Below are 19992 nucleotides of genomic sequence, written 5' to 3' on the forward strand. Positions count from 1 at the left end.
GCAATTTTTACTCCAGTGCCACTTTCCCTGCACAGCTTCAGCTGGGAGCACACTAAAGGCCTGGGGCTGTGTTTTAACTGGCACGATGCTTCAAGGCAAGTTCTACCCATTAAGGAAACCCCCACGGCAGTACTGGCTCTGTTCCTGTTACAGGGGAGGGAGGGATGGTGTCAGTGCCTGGTTGCTGTTTTGTGGAACTACATCCTCCAGCTGTCATCCTCAGCCTTCCCAGCACTGAAGTTGTCAGTCACACCTGCACAGCTCCACTCACAATATGCTCAAGTCCCTTAAAGAGTTGAAACTTCTATCCACCCCGATGAGCAGCAGGAGCTAAGACCTGGGCTGTTAGTTCCAAAAATTTTCCTGTATCTCTGCCCCTACCAACCTTCACTGAAGCACCCTAATCAAACTCCTAATCACATTTAAGTCCAAAGTGGGGCAGCAGGCACAAAACTCAATGGCTTATCAATAGCTTTGCAGGCAGGAACTCCGCTTTGACATGCTTTGACATGGTAGCTAATCATGCTGGAATTCACAGCTATGAGTGAACAGCTGAAGAAATACAGAGAAGAATTCAGTGACAGAAACTACTCAAACTAGCCACAGAACAAATTGTAGCCAGCTGCTACTTAACACCACAAAAATCTCTCCCATTTTGAGGGAAAAACAGCCTGTACCCATCTACAACCATGGCCTTAAAATGAAACCTTCACAGTAACCTGTGACAAAATAATTTGTTTACCAGTACTCAGGGGTGTTCCTACATAGCCAAAGAATGAGAAGCTAAAAATAATCACTAACAAAAACCAGCATGGAAATCCCATGATCAGTGACTGAACCTGTGTTTCAGTGGGAGAGCAGGACAGCACTTCTTCCCTGGAAGTCAGTGCTGTGTCTTGGAGCACCATCACAACTGTCTTATTTTACCTCTACCAGGTAAGTTTTGATAGTCCTCAGCTCCATCACCCCAAAGGGTGACTCCAAAGAAAGGAATCACACACAGTCCTTCACACACAGTTCTTCCCTGCTGTGAGGAATGAGCTTGCCAATTCTCTGTCCAGCGGGAGTAGCCCAAGTTCTGCTGGTGCCAAACTGTCCCACAGCCTGCCCCAAAAGCTGCCAGGACTCTCCATCCTCCCCTTCATGTTCTAGCACCAAAGATGAAAGTTCCTAGTTCCAGGCCAGGGTGACTAATCATTTTCTCTGACAATCTGGACAATCCAACATTAATATTAAAAAGCTTTATATCCTTTACTGAACATAAAATACCCATCAAAAATCTGTTACCTAGCAACAAAAGTAACAATTATCAATGGCAAGCACCAGAAGAGTCACAATTACCAACATCCCCAGCCCCAAGTCAGTCAGCTGGCATCTGAGGCGAGTTAGCTGCTGCCTTCGGTGTCGTTGGTGAGGCTTTCGGCCAGGTCCCCGAGCCCGGCTTTGGTCAGCGCCGTGATCAGGTTCTCGGGGGTGGCGTGAGTGCCCTCCTGATCCTGCCAGGCCACCAGCAGCTGCTTCGCTCTCATCTTCACGTCCTCGCTGTCCAGCTCGATCTGCCGGATATCAGATTCCTTCATCTCCAAGTAGGGGGCCAAGGCCTTCCACTGCTCCCCCAGCCTGTTTGCAAAGGACTCGATCTGCTCGCCCGTCATGGCTTTGTCCCGTTGCACCTCTGGACCTGGAGAAAACAGAGAAGGAATCAGTGAGACACAGGGAACATCTCCAGACACTGCAAATCAATCTTTCCCTATCCACCCCATTTTAAATCTGTTTATTTACTGACAGACTGACCCACACATTTCCTGCAGCTTTCCAAACCTACTCGAGCTCCGAGAGCAGATTGTTACAGATGTTTACCTGGGTTTCAAGAGCAATGTCCCTTAATGCCCATAATAAGGAAAATCTTGCTTTTTATGTTACCTCCTATTATACTGAGAGAAGTGCCGAAGTCTTAAATACATCAAAACTGCCTCCTCCAAATGAAAACAAGGATTTTGACAGGCAGACTACAGTTTTCAACACAAGTCAATTATAACATTAAAATACAGAATTATCTTTAACATTTAGAAATTTTTAGTCACTTCACTCAAAGTCAACCCAGGTAAACAAACCCAAACAAACAAATCCAGTTTAATTCCATTTTTTCTCATGTTCCTATTGGCAACAGGGTTGTGACAGTAAATTTCACGTGTAGTTAGTACTTTAAGGAATTTTCTGTTGTTCTGGCATTGACATAAAAGCCATGGAACACTAGGCTCTGCTAAGAAGTGCTGTAGTGATTACAGATGGGTTTGTACATTCATAGCTTATCTATGGCTTACCACACGTGTTTATTTCACAATTTTAAAGAAAGAAACACCAAAGATTGAATTACATAGAAAAATTAATCATATTCCCATTTTTAATAAAATGTATTTCATTATAATTGTATGAATCACTCATTTATCTGAACTAAGGTCATATTGAGGGAAAGGACACAGGATGCAGAACAACAAAACAATAAAAGCCCTCAGATCACTTTCCTTATATCTAAGACCATGGCTCTGCCAGCAGACCATGGCTCTGCCAGCGTTGCTCTAAGACAAGATTTAAAGAAAGATGTAAATCCCACACAGTGATACCACAAAGGCTGTGTGAATTAGCATTAAGCTGAAGAGGAAAGAACTTCTCTATTATTGCAAAGCAGACTACAGAGAAGGTCAAGTGCTGGATGGAAAAGGGCAATATGAGAGAGATTCACAGAGGCCCACAGGTGGCTTTCCACTAACAGAAAAAAGCTTGCAACAAAGCTGCCAGAGGTACCCAGGGTTTGGCTTCCATGGCCTGCATATCCCATCTGTCCATGCTGGATCCAGGAGCTGGCACACAGCGTTACAACACGCAAATAGGAAAAGGTGCTGTGAGATGAAGGCACAAATGAGGATGGAAGAGGGCAGATTCACAGACAAAGGAGATGGGGAAGGACACCTAGAAGAAGTACATGCCAAGATTTAAGACAAGAGACAAACAGACATGGATTGTGGAGAAAAATGAGTGAGATGATGTTTGTCAGGAAGGTTGCTCTTCTCCCAGAGAAACTGTTGCCTATAAGGTATTTTAAATGAAGAGGAAGTAAAGATCTCAGAGTTGGAATATGTCCACTTTAGAAAATCCAACAACTACCACCCCAGGAGGAGCTATCCCAGTGCTTAAAGGGCAGAGAGAACAGCAAAGTGGGTGAGGAGCACTCACACAGGCTTTTACACAGCTGACATTTCAGCCATGAACACCTAGAGACACTGCCAACATAGACCACATAGCAGAAAAGGTGAAAGAGACTCCTAGTGAAAGTGCTAATCCAACAGGTTGGATGATTTCAGCATTGCAGGCCAGGACACTGGGAGGCTGCTCCTGGTGCCCCATGTCCCAAAAGGCTGCACTTTTTGGTGTGAATGCACTGGGGTAAGCAGGACTGATGGCCCTCAGTGGAAACTGTGTTAAAATACAGATTTTGCAACACACATCAAGAAAAAATACTGAAAAGATGGAGAATATGCAAATCTTACTTTCATTGTTTTCCTTTAATAAAGCATCATTATCTTCCTCATCGTCATCTTCACCTGTTTTTATTTCTTCAGAAGGAGGCTACAATGAAAGAACTAAACATCACTGGATGAATTTTGTGTTTAAAAAGAAATTCTACAGCCCTGTACTTGTCTCTGGAATGTGTGTTAGAATGGAAAGCCTGACACAATCCCACATGAGAATTAAAAATCCCCCAGAGTCTCCTAAACACCACCAGTAAGTTCTAATAAAACATATTACTAACTAAACCTCATAAAAGCATAAAAGCATCCACTGACACTATAGGATTCCTTTTAATATTAACAACAAGCATTCCATAGTGACCTTTAATCACTTGCTTAAAACCCTAGCCAACCAAATTTAAGATCACTACTGATGAACATTTTTTAAGAAGATCATTATTATTGTTATTCACTAATTTTATTCCACACTTGAGAATTCCCCAAAGTGTATGTACTTTTAGACTTCTGGAAGGTGGCAAACAAATACACAAACAACAAACTTTTCACTCCCTCATTTAGCTATTGATCAGCTAAAAGGTTTCATCTTTTTCTGCATTTTAGCCACAGGCCTTAGGTACACAGTTCTTTCTTGCCATAGCATCTGGCACATGACAGTAGTACCATCAGGAATATTGCATACAGCCATACCTTAATACATTCAACAAATTCAAATCCTCACATTTTTTCTAAACTCTAATGGCTGGACAAACAACACAACCATGTATTAAACTTCAACCTTTAGACCTCCCATTACACAAAAGGAAGGTCTCAGTAGAGAAGCAGGGGCTTATATCTGCAAGACATTGCTGGGTTGTGTGCTACTGCAGAGGCGTAGAAAGAGCCCCTTCCTCACTGGCAGTCTCTTTTGTCACTGTGCATAAAGCCATCTGAAAGGCTCTTCCCAGACTCAAATTTGTACTGTTGACCAAGCCTTAATTTTACAGCTCCACAGGGTTTATTCTTGTTTTGCATATTTTAGAAGTCAGGGAGCTGATAGAAGAACTCTGGCAATCCTTGCTGTAAAGCTCTGGTAACAGCACAGCACCTTCAACTGCACATGCTGCCTCTTTCCCTGTCATCCCTGTATATGCATGAGCCATTATTCTGGCTTATACTTTCCATAAAATTGGTCTGCACTGCAAAATGGAACCCAAGCAGCTGGGATCATATATATATATATATATATATATATATATATGTGTGTGTGTGTGTGTGTGTGTGTGTGTGTGTGTGTGTATATTCACACACACATACATATAGATATATACCCCTGCCTAACTGTTTTCTTTCACAGAGTACAAGGCAGGGCTCAACAGATACTAGGTTGATCAATGTTACTCAGTTTATTGTTACTGGGATCTTCAGAGATTAGACTAATTTGATTTGTAATTTTTACTTTAGAGCACAAACTTTTTTCCTGGCTTTTTTTTTTTTTTTTTTTGCCCCTTCTGTCCCCATGTACCAAATGGACTGCAGAGGGACAAGCAAAAAGTGAATGAATTCAGCATTTATTATTATAAGATAATATTACTTACAGGCAGCTCCTTGGCTAATTTGATTACCATGTTTTCTAGATATTCAGGTAAACTCTTGAATTGTTGGTTTGTTGGCTGGAAGAAGTGGGGACTTCTGCGTGCCAGAAGTCTCAGTGCTCTCCAGCCATAGTTGGAATTGTTCACAGCCCTACAACAAAACACAAGTTTGATTGGTAAAGTCTGGCATCTATAAAAACACAGAGAAATATTTGAAAAATTTAGTAATACAATTCTGTTCAAATTTAAACAGTTTTTGTACATTTCTGGAGTCCTACACAGATACTAGTAATGCTGAGAACAGTCTGTTTTCTTTAAAAATCCAAACATGAAACATTAAAATCAAGTGAAACACAGCAGAGATGGACATACTTATACTTATTTTCAACCATATTTTCAGGGTCTGCTTGTTCAATAGCTTCCTCAAAAAATTCCTCCAGTGTTGGCATATATTCCCTAAAGAAAAAAAAAATCAAAAAAGAAGCTTAATATGCTTCACCAATTTCTCTAAAATAGATAGTCTTTGTCTCTTCAGACACATCTCAAGCTCATCCACTGAAGAGAAAAAAACAAACTCCAAACCAACCCACTCAAATTTAACAATTTTAAATAAGCAATGATACATGTTGCTCTAAAATTATTTATTGCATAACCACTAGAGTGTGCCATAAGTTGCCTGCCTATTATACACATTTAAACCTCCTGCCATACCAAGAGGTGGCATCAACATCTGTCAACAGCATTTGCACAGCTCACAAGCACTCAGAAGTCTAAAATGGTTGCTAGTTTTGTGCCATTTGACAGTGTCAAAACATGGCTGTCCCTGCTACCCCCCACCTCAGTTCCATCTGCTCTTGGAACCACTTTGTGGTTGGTTCTGACAGGTACTCAAAGCAGCACAAAAGGAACCCTGACCTAAAAACAACACAAATGAAATTTCACACCATCAGGATGGTTTGCTGCTGAGAAGACTCTACCCAAAAAACACAGATTGCGTGAGAGCTGGAGGTTACTGAGAGCCAAGACTCTCAGTGGTGCAAAGCAAGCTCGCAGTGATCTGCATTTCTCCTACCTAATGCTGACAGAGACACACCTGCTTCTGCAAGGGATTCTAGTAAAACACTAGAGCAGGGGGTGAAGCACACTGGTCTATAATAAATTCACTTCAGTTTTGTTTTCAAAAAGGCATTTTGCCCAGGGCAGCAGTGCCCCATGCATCATCACTGACTACTGGAAAAAAGACAGCTCCTTGAAAACCCATTTGAGCCCTGCCATATTATCCCCAGAACAGCCATCTAAAAAGAGGACAGCAGAGGAAGTATTGAAGTATTAACCCATTGGAATGGAGATGTGAAGAACCAAAGCAAAAAGCTACACTCACTTGACCACGTATGGTCACAAAGCCCGTAACAAAAACTTGCAACTGAATCCAGATACCGTGGGATCTATTTCCTATTTACCATGGCATGCATTTTCTTTGTTTATCTCTATTTGTTAAGGGTTTTGTTTATTTTATTTTTATTTAAAGATATTGCAGCACAATACAATCACACACATGGAACCAAAAGCTTTGTTCTCAAACACAACTCCACTTTAATCCCTTGGTCTAGTAAAGGCAAGTATCATGTCAAAGGTCTTCCTGTAGTTCCCAGCCTCACAAGAAAGGAAGGCATTTCCTCTGCAAAGCTCTGAACCTCTAGAAAAGCAATTCCTCCACCCAGGATATCTGCACAACTAGCATCTCTCCCCAGAAAACCAGACTTTACAGCCACTTCTAGCAAAGTTCTCTTTGGGAACTGTCCCATTTCTTCCCCATATTTTCTTACTCTGTATCATGTCTGCACAGTTAAAGGGATTTTAGTATCTGTAAGAAAGAAAGTTGTGTAGCAGAGTACATTTTAAGCATTTCCTACAATTGTGCAAGCATAAGGGACAACCAATAATTGCATTTTTCTGCATCTGCCCCACAAACAGACACAGTATGTGCTGGAACAATGCCTGGTAGCCAATTTCCTCTTATCTAGCATTGTTTAAAGTGCAGGCCTGCTTGAAAATCATAGCCAAGTAGCATGCTAACTTCATCAGAGCCAGACTTGGCAATCTTCCTTCATTACATAAGGTAATTAATTATACAATCATGTTCTACAAAAGGGGAGTTTTCATCTGGTTTTCAGCTTAGATTTTACTTTAGTAAGCAATGAAAATTACTCAAAGAAGTGAGGAAAACTGTAAAGCGATCTCAAGGCAAAGATTCATACAATCACCTTCCCTCAAGGTGTGAAATGCACACCCCCTAAGATCATCTTGTACATCTTCCTTATGCCAATTTTGCAGTTCTCTAATTAGAGTACTGGTTAGTTAGCTTTAGCCAATGACACACTTGTTTTCTACCTACCTACTCTCAGATTTACAGGCTTCCATGTTATCAGGACATAAATTCCAAAGGCGGGTCAGTTCCTCACTGAAAAGCATAAACACACATTGTTTATGTTCATCATTCTACCATGTCACACTTATGGATTGTTTTAAAGAGATCTGTAAAAGATAGTTTATAAGGGCAAAAAGCCTACTGCAAGTTTTAAAAGAATGATATACCCTTTAGCAGTTCCAATTAAAGGATGCTTGAAAACTGCTGTACAGAAAAAACTGGGGGAAAAAAACCCCAAACACAAAACCCCTCCAAACCAACTAACCAACCCAAACCCAGAAATTCTGTAAAGGAAAGAGAACCCAACATACTTTCCCATAAGGATTTTTTTGTTTGATCCTTTTCCTAAGAAGTCCTCTGGAGCTGGCCTCTTCCTCACAGGTCTCATTGGCTTAGAATCAGGAGGTCTAAAGAAAAAAAAAATAAATCTGCTCTTTAGTGTCAAATCAGTAATACCTCAAGAACAAAAAAAAGCTACTTCCCCTTCACCTTTCACCTTGAGATGGTGCCAAGTTAAATCATAATGAAAGGACTAAGGGACAGTGAGTCTAAGTGTGGAAGAAGGCAGTGGGGAAAAGGAGAGAGAAGGCAAAGTAGAGATAAAGGATTCTGCCAGTCACCAAAATTAGTTCACTCAAAAATGTAAAGGTCTACCAGAGTCCCACTAAAGAGAAGGAAGTAAATCACAATTGTGTCAGCAGGATATGATCTACCCTGCTGCTGGGATCAGGGTTGCAAGATCTCTTTCCCCAGCTGCACCTGATTTCATGGGATTAGAAAATGGAGATTCCAGAGCACCGAGATTAGGACAAGACCTACCCAAGCTGAAACTCTGGATGAGATCTAAAGGAGACAATATTTATAAAAGTCAAATTTTATACTTCTACTTCCCCACAATCCCACTGCAACAGTAATTTCTCTATTCTAACAGCCCTCCTCCCTTTTATTTACAAACAGCTTAAGTCCTGAAGAGGTGGCTGCACATCATCTCTCCAATAGAAGAGAATCTCCAAAGATATAATGACCCAGATGCTCCTTACCACAAAGAGGCCACAGTCTGTGTGTAAAATGAAGAAGGGTGGATGTTTGGTCATCCTCTCAAAATAGTCAGGTAGACAAATGGAGTTAAAGTTCAAGTTAGTAACACAGGAAACTTTCAGTGGTGAAAGCCATCTAACTGTCATTTTCTTTAAGGTAAGTGATCACCATCAAGTGGCAAACTAATATAAGTAAGTTGCAAGAGAATTGTTACACCAACTCTAGGTATGCTGCCCTGCGAAAGCCATAATGCCAGAGGCTTCACTAGAGGTAGTCCAAAGGGATATATGGAAAAGTCAGGCACTAACCACGTCCCAGGGTCTGCTGAAAGCAGGAGGCGAGAAAACCTGCTCCAGTCTCCTGGACCACTGGATCCTCCGTACCACAAAACATTGCCCTGAGTCAAAGAATGCTCTCTTGAGAACATACACACCCATAACCATCTCTTCCCTGACACACTGCAAGCCTTATGACTTTTGGCAGAAATCTAAGAGCCTGCACTCACTGTAAGGAACAGGCAACTGTACGCATCTCCAAGTTGTGTGAGTGGTTAATGCTCACATACACCATGGGTACCAGATTCTGAAATGGAACTACCACTTCAAACAAGCAGCAGAAAGCTTCTGTTTCATAACACAGTTACCTTTCTTTCACAAAGCTTGGGCAGCCCTCATTTTTCCATGAGTTCCAGTTTTCTTCAGTATTTAATATATGCTGTAGAAAGACAGGAAATATTGCACATTATTAGGGTCATAAGCACTTTCAGAGTTGACCTCAAAGTTTTAAATGGAGCTATTAAAATTAAGGGGAAAACTGAGTAACTGAAACACACAACCTAGAACAATCCTGAAGATCATCAGGATAATCTTAGGCAGCTGGTTTAATTTATTCAAAAACAGTTTAACTCCCCTCTTCAAAAATTGTGGGAAAAGCTTTATTTCTCCTGGTCTAGACAAAAAATTAGATGCGGTCAAAGTAAAGGAAAAAAGGAAAAGCAAAAAGACAACTTATTGGATTTTAATTTATTTCACTTGTATTTCATTTCCATGTCTTTGGGCACAGGATTTCTATCTGCAAAACCTTTAAATATTTTTTGCTTTCCACTAACCCATCGTCCTGTATGTACACATGTACATACAGGCATATATCTTTGTTTCTCCCCCAGAGAAGGAAGAAAAAAGTAATGAAAATATGGGATAAAACATGACTACCAAATAAAAAGACATTATAAGACCATTTTTTACTAGAATGAGGTAAAAGTTTTCTCAGATGTAGCAGGTGTGTCCCAAAGGCTAGTTTAAGCTGAAACTGCTTTTTTTGTGTTCTATATAGACTTTGTTCAAGGCAGGCATCAAAATACTCACCTCTACCATTTTTGAGAATCTTTCCCCATCTGGAGGATTTTCTGAAAGAAGCTAAGAATGGGAGAAACAAAGGTGAACTTTTTGCACTGTACCTGTTGCAGAACATGTACAAAAAAAACTCCAGAGAAAACGGTGGTTACTGCTTCAAAGGTGGTTGATACAATATTACATGCTTAATATTCTTCCATGTAATTTTTATGAGTAGATACTGTACCAACCTGGTAGACTGCTTTTGTAGTATCTTCAATCCAAAGAGACTGTTCATCTGTTAAAACATAGTTTGAACTGCAATTGAAAAAAAAAATCAACACATCAGAAAGTGTGCTGAGGACACATAATCTATACTACATACCTTCTGAGGGGTCTTAGAGGGGATCTGAGGAAAATGCTTTGAATGTGATCTGCTCTGATCCCAGGGACTGACCATTTATTAGCTTGTGGCACTAATTAGATGTGCTTGGGGACTATACTTTCAAGGTGTAGATTAACCCAATAGGAAGCCCATTTCAGCGATTCAAGATCACCCCTTGATATTGGATGCAAAACACAGGAAATAGGCACAATAAAAAGATTTACCTCAAAAAACCTCACCAAGTGTTACACTACAGCATTTGTATCTCATGCCATCCTTGACCACCAATATGTGACTGTTTATAATGAATATTTTAATGCATTGACATTGAAATGACTGTCACCTCAAAAGGAGTGGACTGGAATTCAGAAGACCTGAATTCCATTCCTTCTCAGCCTTGAATAAATGATCTGCAGAATTAGGATAATGATCCTACAAAGTTTCAAAGAGTTTACAAAGCTCTTTGAGAGCTGTTTATAAAAAGCAATATATAGCAGGTGAGAGACAGCTGCCTTGTTAAGAATGCTAATTGTTAGGTGCACATGTGGCCCAGGGCACAGGAAATGAGAAAGATGGGGGTTTATACAAAATAATGTTAGACTAGGAACAGATGGGGTTTGGCTCTATCTCATGAATTTATAAAATAAACAATCACCATTGCTATTTCTTGCCATGTGAGACACTGCAGTACAGGAAGAAAAAACAAATCAGCAACCAATGCCACACTGCAGAGTTGATATGGATTCAAAATGATGCCACACACAAGTACCTTGCACTGGTCTTAACAACTAGGTGCTGCCAAGGAGAGTCTCCTTCCCTCCCATGGCTGGCAGTCACTGTAAGCAAGTTTTAATGGCCTCTACTTCCCTGAGACCCCACAACTCACCAACTTGGCGGAAAATTTACTTTGCAAAGATGAGCAGATTGTGTTTTCGCCTGTATAGTAAATGGCACAAATTTGAGCAAGTCCAACACTACAGCATGGGAGGGCAAAGAATCAGGCAGAGAAACAGCAAAATGAATGAGACCTCTGCTCTCCTGCTGTAAAATAACTTCAGCCACACCCTGTATTTACCAATCAAGGTTCCAAGTTCCACAAGTCCAGAGTAAGTAGGCAAACTATTTTAAAATATTTTGGTTTACCTCCGAGTTCCTAATTCTGCACCCCCAAAACACAAAATATTTTCACGTTACCTTTTAAATTTGACTTGTCCCTTTAGATACTGAAATAGTATTAGGTACTGCAACAAGATGTGACGACGGAAGTTACTGTCACTGAGCTGTAAATCCATCAGCTAAACAACAATAAAAAGGCAACAGATCTTTAAATATTTACTCTCTTTTAACTTTGTAAAGGCAACATTAGAAATGAAATCAAATAAACAAATGGCAGTGTTACTGAAGACTTTTATACCAGAAACAGAAGCCCCCAAGTCATTATTAAGAGGCAACCCACAAAAAATAAAATAGAAAATGGAAGAGAATAAATTATCTAAATAAAAGAGACAAACAGTGTAATGGGATATCCAGAGAAACTGTGAAGTCTCAACTGGACATAGTGCTGATCAACTGCTCCAGCTGAGAGCTTTGAGCAGGGAGGCTAAACCAGACATAAGCTCCTTCCAACCTCAATTAGCCTGGGATTTTGGAAGGGAAACCACATACCTTTTCACTAGTTAGGAACTTTGCAAAATATACATGTTCTCCTCCTGTTTTTAATTCTTCCAGCTTTTTTCGGGAAGCCTGGGTGTCATCCAACTTGTAACTTTTGAAAACAGCCAAAACTTCTTCTGAGTACTATAAAACAGAATGAAACATGAAAACAATACTGAACCTTTGTAGACTTAAAGCCAAGCAAGTAAAATACTTGGTAAATCTGCTATCAGCGCATTGAAACAACCCATTTGTTACCAATGTGTAGGACCTCTCTGAACACTACAAATGAAGTGAAAGCACTATCATGTCAGAACATTTAGTCATATGGAATGTTTAAAGTATGCTAAGAGAAGCAGCATTTTGGGTTGTGAACAGTGCTTTTTTGTTTAGACGTCGAGAAAAGGTTCACATGATGACAGTGATACAGTAAAAAAAATTATCTGAAAGACTTAAGTCTGGCTTTGATCAGTTTCTGAACTGCACCTGTGGTGGTTTTTCGTAGTTTTTTTTTTACCTCACTAGTACATGTCATAAATTAGATTTATATTAGGATGACTGAGCAGATGTCACCTCTTATTACCAGAACACAGAGAATCAAGATTAAAAAAATAACTAAGCTTCTCTGAATTAAAGAAATGCTGAGTGACAAATTTTGAAGAAGCAATACCTTAGCAATAAATCCTCATCAATATTCATACTAAGCAAAACTGAAACAGCTGGCTGAAGGGGACATTCAAGTCATTGCTTCTACAAAGAGATTTGCTTTGTTAGAAGCCAGTAATCTTTAGGATCCCACTAGCATCAATATGACTACTCAAAAACAACGGGACTAGAGAGCTATTTATCTTCTCGGGGTAAAAAAACCCACCCAAACCGACAACTTCCACTTTTTGCAGCTGACAAACCACAAAAAGGTACTTCTGGCACTGCTGCAACATATGAAGTATTTCTGATACTGACATACATTAAGAGGATTACCGTACATTTTAACACAGTATATTCATTTACTGAAAAAGGCTCACTTCAGAAAAAAAAAAATGCATTTCCTCATCATTTTCCAGCAACCTGAGCCTTTGAACTGTTCCATGTTTATACTGTCACTGCTACTTGTGCAAACAATGACCTTTACTTAGGCTGAATGGTTGAAAGCATGAGCTCAGATTACCTTAAGAAATGTCTTCCATGATACCTTCTCATAGCACTGCACAGGATTTCTAAAATAATCTTGAAGTGACCAGAATTTTCTATACAGGTTATAATCTATTGGAATGGAACTGTGGAAGAAATAATGAAAAAAAAAAAAACTATTGAAAAGCAATATATTATATGCAAGTTCACTCAGGAATGTATAACCCCAGAAAACATTATTCACTTTGGAAATAAATTAGTTAGTCAGTAGTGAACCATCACAGAGCAATCTGTAACTCAAAATTTGTCCTTGTAAGAGTTTTCCATTCAATCTATTGTTACTTTCTCACCATAAAAGCAAAAATAGTACACAAAAGGGATCTTAGGACTTTTTCATTATCTGTGGCATGAAGGGGAACACAAAACTTGTGATAAGATGTATTCAGGGATTTTGAGTATATGCTTAAGGAGAAAAAAAGCTGTGAAGTGAATTTGTAAAACTGTCAAAACCAGAGTGGTTCTCAGCCAGGGTATACAACTTTTTCAGATTTGTACATTTCTGTCTTTAAGGCAACTTAAACAATTAAGACACTTCCAGGAGTCTTCACTGATTAGATATATCTAATCTTCAGAGGGCAGAACATGAGGAGAATTTGGACCACAACATTTGAAGATACCTCCCAAACAGCTTTTATTCCTTTCACTTTATAAAGCTTTGCTTCAGCTTTTAAATTTCTGTCAGCTCACCAACTTGTTGGTGCTTCATCATCTCCCATTTCACCTTCTTCCACGTCCATTCCTTCTTCCTTCTCCTCAGTGTGCTAAATAGGAAAAAATTATTTAAGAGTTATACAAATGCCACTACAGTTTGCACAGAGCTCTCACAGTGTTGTTTACTGTAAACAATTACATATCAGATCAGAAAACTTAAGCTGGTAACTCAAAAGACCTCTGAAGTATTATAACTGTAATATGTGCAACAAATTTCTGTCTTAATGCAATGGTAGCCTCACTTCTGAAAAAAGCTGAAGAGACAGCTTTGTCCTCTGCATACTTGTAGGGAAAATTTTGCACAGTATGCGACAGTGCTCGTTCCTCACAATCAAACCCATCTTTCTCCCCCTCAGAGTGCACAGTTTAATGTCCCAGGTTAACATGCCTAATCCCAAAACAACAGCTTGGTCTGGCAGAGGGACAACCAAATGATGAACCTACAGTCTCAAACACTTTTTGTGCAAACAATCTTACACATTTACTGCAGAATCAGTGAAAAATGACATAGGAATTTTCACCTTCTGTCCCAGAGTGCTCTCATGTTCATTGGTATTGAAAACAGTGACATTTTCCAGGTTAAACTGACTCTGTAGGTTAAGCCCTGTGAAAAACAAAGAGAAAGTCTTAAAAGCTGTGAGGTTCCCAAGTCTGTTTATGAAATACTGATATTCAATTCCCAGAGCATTCAAGACTTACATTTGAAATCAAAGCAAATAAAAGTCACAACATCACAGACAGATGCAAGAACTAGGATGCAAGTGGCAAATTGACTTGGTCCAACTGGATTTGGTCTGCAACCATCATAGACTTTAAAGGTTCATCTTGTTTAATCTCAATGTTAAGTGTGATGAAATGCAAAAAATCTCACCTGACTTTTCTGAAAGTGGAAATAACCTTGCCAAGAACAGCTGAATTCTTCCACAAAAAACTGTGTTTTGTGACTTAGATAATCTTCTTAGGAGATCTAAATATTGTAAAAAGTAAAGGATATTAGTATTTATCCCTCTTTTCATTCCTCATGTAACAGAATCCAAGACTTGCTAATTACATGACCTACAGAGCTAATGAAAGGAAGCTCATAACTGTACATTTGAATGCCAGCGACTCTCTCTGACCATACATATTTCTTCCAAATGCATTCTGCCAATTCTCCTAACACCTTCAACCCCAATAAAAAAACAAATTTGAATGAATCCTACTCAAATATAGCCTTGGATACAGGTGTTGTCATTGCTGAGGAATTATATTCTTTTATAATGAAATCCACTGATGAAGAGAGTTCCCTGAGGCCTGAATGACTTTTACATTAAAAGCAAGAATACATATCTGTTCAGAGTGATGCAACTTTTATTACTTACTGAACACATTAATTAAAATAAAATTATTATGCTAGTTTTCATTTGCTGAGATAGGAAGTTCTTCAATACTGTTCCCCCCTCCCTGAAAAACTACCACTCACCATTGCACATGCGCAACAAGTAATTTTTCCCTGCAGAGTAAAATGTGTTCTGAAACAGAGTAAAGGTATTTAGAACATTAAGAGATCATAAAACCTTCTTGAGCATATTTAATCCAATCACAAGATATGAGTAAGTATGAGTCACTCCTACAGATAACTCTAAATTTGAGTATTCTCTTGCATAACAGGCAGGTTTCACAAAAAGGCAAATCCCACAAATTCCAAGAAAGCATGTAGCACATTTACATCCAGCCTTCCTGAAGAAAAACCATGTGTGACAATGAACTGTAAGAACACCATTCACTTTGCTTTTTCTTGGAGTGCACTAATTTTTACACTCATTTCCTTTATAACTCCATGTGTGATTTATACAAATAAGCAAGGAGCACACACAAAAGATGTAGTGTGTTCACAATACTGATGATATGGAAGAAGAAATTGGTAGATACTTGAATTGACAATAAACAACAGCTTGTGAATATATCAGGGCCTATAATATTATCTGGAACAAACCTGCCTGAGTGACTATGGGAGGAGGTTCTAGTCAGAAAATCCAGATTAGGAAAACACTGAGACAGTAGAAAGCTGTTCAGGTGCTATCCCTGGAGTTCCTGACTCTTATGTGCCAGCCACAAACACAGTTAAATTCTGTTCATTAAAATGGTTCTTGTAGATAAAAGCTTTGGCCAAACAGTACAACATTTTGCAAAAATACCCACCGATTTCCACGTAGCAACATTTTTCTCCACAAAAGTGAAAATTTTGTCACACTGATCCAAAGGGAGGCAATCCAGAACATCCCCCAAAAGCACAAAAGGAGTTGATGCAGTGCAGATACCTATGAGGAACAGGGAATTTTTTATTTAACAAATTTGAACTGAAATACAAAACAAAGAGATGCATTACACTTGAGGGACATTTTATGAAAAAAAGTAGAAGAAAGAAATTCTTCTGAGCTCCTACAAATCCTAACAGAAAACTTGGGCTAAAATGTGAACTTTCATTAAAGCTATTTATACACATACCCAAAAGAGATTTGCAAAAACTTTGCATTAACATAAAACATAAAATGACCTCAAAAATCTGAAACAACGTTCTATCTTTTTGCAGACTGAAAGTAAACTCTTTCAGACTTCTATATTCATAGTTAGTCCCACTACACACATCCATGAAGCCTGTGAACCTTTTCAAGAACCACTAAAACAGAGCTCCAAGTCCATCCACCCATGCTCTGTAGGCAGTGACTGCTTTCCTCAAAGCACAGTTCTTGTTATTCTACAGCTCACAAAACATACAGCTTGTAATCTGTACTTACTAAAACAAACAATTTTTGATGAATAATGTGAACAAATAAAGAAAAGGAAGAGAGCAAAAGCCATTTCAGAGGAGAACAGCACACTGATGTCTGACACAAGCTGTCATTAAAACAGATTTAAATATGTAAAAACCAGCCATATACTGACAGGAGATGAGCACAGATACCCAGGAGATGTTATTTCTGCCTCTGCCAAGTCATTTTACCTCTCTGCCTCAGTGGTCTCATCTTTAAAATTATGATGGGAAACTTCTAATCATTTTAGAGTGCTGGACAAAGAAACTGCTAATCATGCTGCAACCAAACCCATTCATCTTTTTTTATTAACAAACAAACAAACAAAAATTTTCCAACATAAATGTCACATATATAACCAAATTTAATTATATTATACTTAATTTCTCTTCTGAAACAAATCCAAGCTTAACCACTAACATAAGAGCTATATATCACCAAATGTAATCACAGCAGATGATTTACAGAAATCAAGATTTTAAAATTTCCCTAAATGGTCTTTGAAACTGCCAATAGATTTGAAAGAGAAATGCTCACCTTCTGTGACTCCATTAATAGCAAGAGAAATAATTGCCAGGAGATTCTCACATGGAGCTTTGTTTATCTAAACAAAGAAAACAGTGTTGAAATTCTCCAAACTAACCATAATGTACCTAACAAAAGTAAAATTCTTGTTTCCAAGTAGGCATATTTAAAACAAATGCTGAAATTCAACTTTTCAAAACAATCTATGAAATCTGACCTATCAGTTAACTGCAGTTGAATTTTTATTGAAAATTAAACCTTTCCTGACTGCTTCCACCCACTAAAGACCCAAATGTACAGTCATTTACTTCTGAAAATTAGTATCCCACATTCAGACTTCATTTGAATATTACTTGATCATACATTATTTGACTCCTTTTATCATTCTTTTCAGCTGACAAGGCAGCTTTGTTACATATTAGTAACATACCACAAAAGAATTTTGATTTGAGGAGGGCAAAATATCTCAGTGCTCAAACCCCGCTGCCAGGGGCAGAGACACCTTTCACTAGCCCAGGTTGCTGAAAGCCCCATCCAACCTGACCTTGATCACTTCCACATTGGATGGAGCATCCAGAACATTTTGGGACAACTTGTTCCAGTGCCTCACCACCCTCACAGTGAAGAATTTCTTTCTGACATCTACTCCAAACCTACCCTTTCCACCCACTCTTAAAGAACAATTACTGAACGATGCATGTTTATGAATTAGAATTTTAAGATGTAGCAGACTTTCATAAGCATTACAAAGAACTGCTAGAAAAGGCTCAAACAGCTCTCACCATAGTGTGATGTCTGTAAAATACAAGATTCTACCAATCTCCTTGAATCATCTGTATTTCATCTCAATTACCTCACCATTACATAGCTCTTGTTTTTAATAAAGTGTTTTCTCACACTAAAGTAAATTGTTATTACATTAATACACGAGCCCGCTAATAGAAATTTGAGGCTGAAGAAGAGATAAGCTTCAGCAGTTTAAAATACTTACTATTTCTTCTTCTACAACAACTCTAAAAACTTGATCCAAGGTACACTTCTTTTCATTTTCACTGCAAAAGAAAACATTCCACCATAGTTAGTAACAACCCTCAGGCACAAGATTACTAAAACTGATCTAAATAGGTACTTTTTAAAAAATCAAGTGGCCTTTACTTACCTTCCAGGAACCTGGTTAAATGCATTCAACAATGGCTTGATGCTTTTGTTAATCAGAGCCTCTCTGGTGGATGTCTACCAAAATGCAAAGAAAGAAAAGCTAAGGAAAGCACAAAACTTAAAGCATCTTCCTCCTTCATCTGACAGTGGGCAGAAATACTAAGGAATCCTTCTGCCACACACCTTGTGTTAGTTTACAGAGAGAGCTTTGTAATAGGAAGGGCAAATAACAAGTACATGGGAAATTAAGCACGTGAGCTACAGAGCATCACACCTCAAACCTGGGGTAACAGTGTAGTGCAAACACCAACACTGTATCCATCATTGTCTCACGTGCTACACTCACAGCTTCAGGTGGTTATGGTGGTTTGGGACACAGATCAGAGAATATTCTGAGTCAGATGGGACCCACAAGGATTATCAAGTCCAACTCCTGGCTCTGCACAGACAGCCCCAAGAATCGCATCGTGTGCCTGAAAGCCTCTCGCTGTCTTCAAGGGAGTTAGTAACTCCTCCCAATTTTCTATCACCTTCAAACTTGCATAGGATCCCTGCAAGTCCTGCGTTTATGAAGATGTTTAAAAGCACACGACTCCTGCTAAGAAGATGGTCTAAAAATTACGACTTCCTGTTACAAATTCGGTCTAATGAATCGAGTGCTTGTGCCTCGAGCACTTCAGTGCAAATCCCATCCTCTTGTCTGACAACCTGGCTGGCAAACGCCGGGATCCAGAGGCCTGGGAACACACGGAGCCCCCAGCTCTGGGACAGGAAAGGCATCCTTCAGCAGAGGCAGCAAACGCAGTACGCCCGGACGTTTTGCTGCAGGAGGCACGCTACACTTTGTCTTTCACATTAATTCCGCTACCCTGGTGACTGGTCCCCCGGCCCCGGCCGAGCGGGCGTGCAGCCCGCCCTCGCTGCCGCCCCGCGCCGCCGCACCTCGGCCGCGCCCAGCTCCATCAGGGAGCGGCCGGGCCGCGGGCCCGGGGGCGCCGAGGCACAGCCGCGTCCCGTAGCCCGGCCCGAGCGGCAGGAATGGAGCGAAGGCCGGAGGGAGGCGGGGGAGGCTCACCGTGAAGCGGAGCCGCGCCTCGGGCAGGCTGAAGAGCGGCGGCGACATGTCGGCGGGCGGGCGGCGCGGCGGGCGCGCGCGGATGACGCCGCGGCCCCGCCCTCCCGGCGGGACGCGGCAGCGGCGGCGGGACGGGCCCGGCCGCGCCCAGCGGCGCCCGGCTGCGGCTCGGGAAACGCCGCCGGGACGGTCGGGTCCAGCCCCTAACCCGGCACTGCCCGGCCCGCCGCCAAAACGCGTCCGCAAGGGCCACATCCGCACGCTTCCAGAGATGGCGCCTCCGCCGCTTCCCTGGAGAGCCCGTTCCAATGCCCGGCAGCCCCGCCGGCGGGGCGGCCGTTCCCGGTGGCCAGGCTGAACCTCCCGGGGCACCGCCTGGGGCCGTTTGCTCCTGTCCCGTCGGTGTTGCCGGGGAGACGAGGCCGGCCCCGGCTGTGCACAGCCTCCTCCTTGCAGAGGGTGATGAGGTCTTCCCTTGACGTGCAGGTGTTAGAAGGATAAATGGCTTCTCGGTGGAATTGGCTTGTTAAAAGTTTAGTATTTGACATGGTTCAGTGATCTCGGATGGTCCGCTAAGCTTGAGGAGAAGGATGTGCCACTGAGA

At 40.6% G+C, this 19992-nt stretch overlaps 1 protein-coding gene across 2 annotated transcripts; it reads right to left on the reverse strand.

Annotated features, from left to right (window-relative positions):
- Window positions 1–503: 503 nt before the first annotated feature.
- On the reverse strand, window positions 504–19473 carry THOC1 (THO complex subunit 1). Of its 2 annotated transcripts, XM_021551577.2 has the most exons (22): window positions 19389–19473; window positions 18315–18388; window positions 18147–18207; window positions 17168–17234; window positions 16020–16138; window positions 15301–15349; window positions 14710–14805; window positions 14360–14442; window positions 13815–13888; window positions 13105–13213; window positions 11949–12080; window positions 11478–11578; window positions 10150–10216; window positions 9932–9982; window positions 9211–9281; window positions 8349–8372; window positions 7841–7936; window positions 7497–7562; window positions 5474–5557; window positions 5105–5252; window positions 3549–3627; window positions 504–1681 (listed from the first exon to the last, which is right to left on the reverse strand). In XM_021551577.2, exons 1-22 carry the CDS (start codon window positions 19434–19436, stop codon window positions 1386–1388), a joined length of 1995 nt encoding a protein of 664 aa, XP_021407252.1. In that variant the 5' UTR covers window positions 19437–19473; the 3' UTR covers window positions 504–1385. The 2 variants fall into 2 exon arrangements, with proteins under 2 accessions (XP_021407252.1, XP_021407253.1); XM_021551578.2 differs by lacking the exon at window positions 8349–8372.
- Between the last annotated feature and the right edge of the window lie 519 nt (window positions 19474–19992).

This window comes from Lonchura striata, chromosome 1 (genome assembly GCF_046129695.1).
Source record: "Lonchura striata isolate bLonStr1 chromosome 1, bLonStr1.mat, whole genome shotgun sequence".
Classification (NCBI taxonomy): Eukaryota; Metazoa; Chordata; class Aves; order Passeriformes; family Estrildidae; genus Lonchura; species Lonchura striata.

Bases quoted from the DNA above. Each gene is read 5' to 3' on its own strand.
- THOC1 (XM_021551577.2), bottom strand. From the start codon at position 19,436: ATGTCGCCGCCGCTCTTCAGCCTGCCCGAGGCGCGGCTCCGCTTCACG. The intron at 17,235-18,146 runs GTAAGTATTTTA...TTCTTTGTTTAG, and splicing joins TTGTTGTAGAAGAAGAAATA to ATAAACAAAGCTCCATGTGA. The intron at 3,628-5,104 runs GTAAGTAATATT...CTTTCATTGTAG, and splicing joins AATTAGCCAAGGAGCTGCCT to CCTCCTTCTGAAGAAATAAA.